The 5,958-nt window shown below is 62.7% G+C and overlaps 1 protein-coding gene across 7 annotated transcripts; it reads left to right on the top strand.

The window, feature by feature from the left end:
* Positions 1 to 1,357: 1,357 nt before the first annotated feature.
* Positions 1,358 to 5,956, top strand: SMPD2 (sphingomyelin phosphodiesterase 2). 7 transcript variants are annotated; one of them, XM_087762185.1, is made up of 12 exons: positions 1,464 to 1,675; positions 2,362 to 2,527; positions 2,961 to 3,057; positions 3,179 to 3,255; positions 3,510 to 3,603; positions 3,692 to 3,781; positions 4,139 to 4,221; positions 4,436 to 4,568; positions 4,642 to 4,746; positions 4,834 to 4,990; positions 5,219 to 5,259; positions 5,809 to 5,956. In XM_087762185.1, the coding sequence occupies exons 2-12, from the start codon at positions 2,478 to 2,480 to the stop codon at positions 5,917 to 5,919; spliced, it is 1,038 nt and encodes a 345-aa protein (XP_087618311.1). In that variant the 5' UTR covers positions 1,464 to 1,675; positions 2,362 to 2,477; the 3' UTR covers positions 5,920 to 5,956. The 7 variants fall into 7 exon arrangements, with proteins under 7 accessions (XP_087618307.1, XP_087618311.1, XP_087618313.1 ...); XM_087762187.1 differs by having other exon boundaries at positions 1,465 to 1,675; positions 5,491 to 5,956; XM_087762186.1 differs by having other exon boundaries at positions 1,465 to 1,675; positions 5,485 to 5,956.
* Positions 5,957 to 5,958: the final 2 nt, after the last annotated feature.

Below are 5,958 nucleotides of genomic sequence, written 5' to 3'. Positions count from 1 at the left end.
GTGGTTCTGAAGTTCCTGTTCTTTTTATCTCTTGAGGTTTGCTGTGACAGTGGGGCTATAAGCCCTTGGCTGGGTAACGCTTCTCCTGGGACCCCAGCTCCAGGCTTTCGGATGCCACGTCCAGCAGTATTGTGCTGTGGTTTGCATCACTGGTGGTAGGTTTGCCTGGGAAAAGCGACTGCTGAGTTAGCCTACCCCATGGCAAACACTTCCCTGCAGCATTGCTGGGTTCAGGCGGACATATTTTAGGGGGTCACATCCTTGCCCATGCTAGCATCAGGTGATGGAGGGATGAGTCTGTCCTACCAGTAAGAAATACCCATCAAAGCTTTGCTCACAGTGCCTTGGCTATTCAATGCAACCCACCCCATCCCAGAACAAGGGGACCCAGATGACATCTTTTAACACCAACCGCATTTCCAGCACTTTTCCCCTTTCTGCAAGCTGAACCATTGCATTTGCGTGCCCATTACCATCGCCCCGAAGGCAGAACCTGGTGCCCTGGCTGAACCCTGATGCCAATAAGGCTAATGGCTTTGCACATCCCAAACACCTCTCGACTCAGTTGCTTTAGCACTGATACACAAATCCTCTTGCTGCTGCTAAACACGCTCCAGCTCAGCAAACAGCTGTCTTGCTGCTGTCCTGCTGCTGTCCCTCTGGACCCAGGACAGTGTCCCCAAAGGAAGTGGGGGGACCTGCAGCCCTGCTCCTCCTGCTGCCACCCCCTCCCCTGCTCTGCACCGTGGGCTGGGGGTCCTGCATGGCATTAAGGCATCCAAGAGACTTATTTCTAACCAGGCTTACTGTGGGGCTAATCCAGCCTGGCTCATAGGCTGGGAAAGACAACAAAACACACAGGCAGGATCCAAAAAGAGTCCCTGACAGCACAGTCAGGCTCGCTGCCATCCCGTGAGTACCAGCCCTTGCTGAAGACACTGCTGCTCTGGGAACAGGCTGTGGGACATGTATGCAATGCTGGGCTGTGAAGAAGGAGAGCTGGCCCCAATATTGGGCAGCTGCTGCCTTTCCCAGCCTGGGCTCTCGGACAGGACCTGCTCCCTCCAGGACAGGTGAAGCAGTGGGAGCAGAGAGGGGGCAATGCCCACGGGGGCTCAGGGGTGCTCCTAAGGGGACTTGGGACTCGGGAGGCAATGGGAGAGGATGTCCGGGGAGGAGTGGGATGTCAGGGAGGATCCCACAGGCCTCCAAGGAGATGGAGGGAGGGGGTCTGTATAGAAAGAAGCTGCTGGGGCTACTTTGGAAAGGTGCAGAGCAGGGCAGAACCCTGCACACACCCCTGCCACCGCGCACCGCCTCCTGGGCCGGCCCAGCCCGCTCCGGCCCCGTGCCTCTCCCTTCCCCTTCCACTCCGCTGCGCTGCCTGCTGGGACGCGTAGTCCCGCGGCTCCGCGCCGCGCCCGGCCCGCTCCAGGTCCGGTCCCGCTCCGCTCCGCGCCCCGGCCCCTCTCCCCCGCTCCGCGCCCCGCCGCGCTCCCCGCTCTACTCCGCCTGTTGCTCCTGTCCCGGCTCCGCCGGTTGCTCCGCGCTCCCGTCCCGGCTCCGCCTGTTGCTCCGCGCTCTCCGCCCGGCTCCGCCTGTTGCTCCCGTTCCGGCTCCGCCGGTTGCTCCGCGCTCCCGTCCCGGCTCCGCTGCGCTCCCCGCCGCCCGCCCGGTACCGCGGGTATCTGGGGAGGGGGGGGGAAGCGCTGCCAGCGGCGGGGCTGAGGGGAGCGACCCGGGGGGGGCGGAATTCCGCCCCGGTAGGAGACGCCGGCATTAGCACGGCGCAGGGCCGAGATGAGCCGCTCGGTAATCCCGCCGGGGCAGGCAGAGCCCGGCTGCCTGTGCCCGGCTCCCTGTCCCCGGCATCCAGCCGTCGCCTCCCGGAGCCCGGGGTTTGCTCTTTTGCCCTTCTAAAATGGACAGCCTTCCCTGGAGAGAGGCGGGGGAGAAGCGGGGCTGGCAGAGCCGCCTGGCAAACAGCGCTCGGGCTGCTCCAGGAGCTGCTGGGTCCTGCGGGGTTTGGGGTTCTTCAAAAGCATCCGTGGGCTTCCCAAGAGGGGAGGTGGGTGGTGGGGTGTCCCACGCCTGTGCCTTGTAGCCAGTGTTAAAGTCCATCCAGGAACACAGCTCGCTAACAGACAAAGGGTTTGAGCCCTGTACCCCATCCCTGGCCCACTGGTGTCCCCATCCGTGGGATGGAGCAGTCACCTGTGTGGTTTGGGCACATGGGTCCCTGTCTGGGGACAAGTTGGGGTTTGGGATGGGCCTCGCAGGCAGGAGAGGAGGGGACAGCATGGGCTATGCTGGAGCACCCCAAGCACTCCTCCCTCCCAACCTTTGCCTCTGCTGTGGCAGCCTGGCTCCCTGGCTCTGCCTTCCGCCCTGCGCCAGCTCCCCAGGGCTGTCAGCCCAACCCACTGCCCGCAGGACCCCCTTCAACCCGGCGTTGCCCTCCAGCCCCCCGGCGAGTGATGGAGGGAGATCCCACCCTGCGGCTCCGCGTCTTCGACCTCAATTGCTGGTGAGTCCAAAGTTTGCTGGGGCCACACCATGCTGCACAGGTGGGGACGGGGACACCTGCACCAGGAGAGGCATCCCACCTTGGCGTCACTTTCACATCCCCTTCTTTTTGGGGTCACACCACTCTCCCAGCCCCAAAGGGTCATAAGGTGCTCGGCTGAGCCGTGCCCCTCGTCCCCTCCCTGCCTGCTCCCTCAAAAAAGGCCCCCTATTCGCACCCCAACCAGCTGCCTCAGTTTTGCAAGCAGGAAAAGCTGTCCCCAGACAGCCTCCTTGCACCTCCCGCTTGTCCCCATGTCCCCGCCTGGCCCTTTCCCCCTTCCATCTCCCCCAGTCTGCATCCTGCCCATACCAATACCGGGTCCTGGCATGCCCTGACAGCCCCCATCACCCCGTTCCCCCCCCAGGCTGTGACCACCACTGCTTTCCGTCAGGGCCATCCGCTACCTGAGCAAACGGTATCAGGAACGCGTCCGGCTCATTGGGGACATGCTGCGCCAGGAGGGCTTCGACCTGGTGCTTCTCCAGGAGGTGAGGGCAGCCCATGAGCTGAATGTGCCCATTCTCAGACTGTGAGCTGTGAGATGGGTGCGCCTGTTCTCAGCCTCTGAGATGAGCGTGCCCATTCTCAGCCCGTCCTGCTGTTCTCCAGGTGTGGAGCGAGCGGGACTACCACGACCTGAAGGCAAAGCTGGGAGGCTGCTACCCATTCTCCCATTACTTCCGCAGGTGAGAGGGGCCAGGCCAGCCCCCTCCATGCCTCCATCCATGGGACGGTGGCAGGGCTGTGCCGCATCCTCGGTATTTGCCACATGGAGAGACCAGTGCGGGTGCTGTAGGTCACCTGTGTCACTGTGGGAGACCCCATGCCTGGAGAGTGGGATGCTCATGGAAGGAAGCTGGGACCCAGGCATCCGGGGAGCCGCCTGGGCTCCGGGTGGGGGGGGACCACACTTCCTCACTGTGCTTTTCTCCTCTCGCAGTGGGGTGATTGGCAGCGGCCTTTGCGTCTTCTCCAGATTCCCCATCCTGGACACCCTCCTCTACCAGTACTCACTGAACGGGTACCCCTACATGGTGAGTGGGGTGGGGGGCACATGGCGCCACAGTGCCCGGTCCCACGGAGCCTCACCGGCCCCAACCTGCTCCCCTTCCCCTCCGGCAGCTCCAGCATGGGGACTGGTTCTGTGGCAAGTCCGTTGGCCTTGTCATCATTAAGATCTCCGGGATTGTCTTCAACATCTACGTCACCCATGTGAGCACCTGAGGGGTGGACCCAGCATGGGGGGGACGATGGGGAAGGAGGGGGATGAGTGGCCGTACCCCTCCTTTGCTGTCCCATTGCTTTAACCACTGCCCTGCACCATCTATCCTGGGACCATGCACCAATTAATGAAATATTGCTTGGGGGGCAGGGCACAGTGACCCACAACCTGACTGTGCAGTGGGTGAGCATCCCAGGCTGTCCCCAGAGGGGTAGGATGCAGACAGAGGGGTCAGCCAGACCCCAAAGGGACCGTCTAGAAGGGCTGGGTGGGTTTGCAGGGAGCCCTGGCTTGGGGCAGGTGCTGGCATGGGGGTCACGACCACTTTGCCCCCCTGCTCTTGCCAGCTGCATGCCGAGTACTGCCGGGAGAAGGACGCCTATCTGTCCCACCGCCTGGTGCAGGCCTGGGAGCTAGCGCAGTTCATCCGGTGAGCAGCTGCAGGGTGGCCCATGGGGTCCCCCTGCTGTGCGTCCCCAGGGGATGTGCGGTCTCCCCTGCCCCTGGGGCTTGCACTGCAGAGAGCTCCCAGTTGTACCAGTCCCAGCCAGGAGTATGGCTGGAGAGCACTGTGGGGGTCCCAGTAATCCCAGTCCAGCACGGGGCAGGGCGGGGAAGGGGGTTAGCCATCCCTGTCCCCACAGACACACCTCAAAGGCAGCCGATGTGGTGCTGCTGGGAGGGGACCTGAACATGCACCCCGAAGACGTGGGCATCCGGCTGCTGCGCAGCTGGACGGGGCTGCAGGATGCCTTCACCGAGGCCATGCACTTTGAGGTGAGCGGCAGGGGGTGAGCGGGGTCCCAGGGCACACCAAGAGCCCCCCACCCACCCAGGCTCTTGCTCTCAGGGCTGTGAAGGTGGCTGCACCCTCATCCCCAACAACTGCTTCACTGTCAAGACAGAGCTGCTGCCCTTCCCGCTGGGCATCCGCATTGACTACATCCTCTACAAGGTAACGGGGGGCCCTCAGCCACGGGCTGCGGGTGGAAGGGAGGGGAGGCACCAGTGTGACCCCCCCCATCCCCATCCCCTTGCCCAGGCTGTCTCCAGCTTCGTGGTGAAGTGCGAAGTGCTGAAGACCACCACGGGGACAGCCCCGGGCATGGACATCCCCTTCTCGGACCACGAAGCAGTGATGGCAACGCTGCACATCCGAAGGCAGGGACAGGCTGTGGGTGCCAACCTTGGCACAGCTGGTAAGGCGGGGGGACACTGCCGGGGTCCTCCATGTGCTGGGGGGGCTGGTGGATGGACTGATGGAGTTGGACGAAGATGGAATGTTTGGGGATGTTTCCCCTTGCTTAGGGCATTCCTTGGGGTGCTGCTTGTGGAAGGGTGCATGGACAGGGAAGAGTGGTGGGGATGGGAAGAAAAAGGGGTGCAGGACAGGTGCCACCCCACTGAGCTGCCTCTGTCCCCTGCAGAGCCAATGCTGGCGGATGTGGTGACGGAGGCACGGACAGAGGTGAGTGTGGGGCTGCGGGCAGCGCAGCAGCAGCGCTACTCCACGGGCAGGATGGCTGTGCTAGCCCTGCTGCTGCTGCTGCTGCAGGCAGTGGCCGCACTGGGCGTGCTGGCGGGGCTGGCAGCCGGGCAGCCCTTCCCCACACTCTCCTTCTCCCTGCTGGCATTCCTCGCCATCGGCGTCCTCCTCCTTGCCACTGGCCTCCACCTTTTCCACACCATCGAGGTGAAGATGCTGCAGGGCACTGAGGAGCAGATGCGGATGGCACTGCGGGCGCTGCAGGAGCATCCCAGCGATGGCTGACCCAGGGCCGTGGGTGTCCCACAATGTCCCCCTGCCCCATCCTGGCCCCTTTCAGTCCCTTTTTTCTAGTTGATTTCCGGTTTTAGGTGAGCAGTGCTGTGGCCACCTTGGTAGCGCAGGTTCGACAGCTGCCTCACTGGGTGAAATTAAGATTTTTGGAGCAGATTTGTCACGTTCGTCTCCATGCGAACCACGATGGAGGCGGGTTTTAATTGGTGTTTTTTTTAATACATCCTTTCTATCCAGAGGGACCCACTGGAATGGCCAGGAGGCTTGAGAGGCTCAGCCTCCCCTTGGCTGGGGCAGCCTCAGGGGCTCCTGGTGAAAGCTGGCGACGGCTCTGGCAATCAACTTTGACTCGGATAGAAAATAAAGGTGGTGTTTTAGCCCTTGGCA

This window comes from Nipponia nippon, unplaced genomic scaffold (assembly GCF_047370975.1).
Source record: "Nipponia nippon isolate SJK-2023a ecotype South Korea unplaced genomic scaffold, ASM4737097v1 scaffold_25, whole genome shotgun sequence".
NCBI lineage: Eukaryota > Metazoa > Chordata > Aves > Pelecaniformes > Threskiornithidae > Nipponia > Nipponia nippon.
Note: the sequence above shows the minus strand (reverse complement) of the source record. Positions and strands in the feature narration are given on the sequence as shown.

What these genes read in the sequence shown, in the direction of transcription:
- SMPD2 (XM_087762181.1), top strand. Translation starts at nt 2,478, where the DNA reads ATGGAGGGAGATCCCACCCTGCGGCTCCGCGTCTTCGACCTCAATTGC. An exon ending in ACCTGGTGCTTCTCCAGGAG is followed by an intron (nt 3,058 to 3,178) that starts GTGAGGGCAGCC and finishes GCTGTTCTCCAG; the next exon opens with GTGTGGAGCGAGCGGGACTA. An exon ending in TTCTCCCATTACTTCCGCAG is followed by an intron (nt 3,256 to 3,509) that starts GTGAGAGGGGCC and finishes CTCCTCTCGCAG; the next exon opens with TGGGGTGATTGGCAGCGGCC.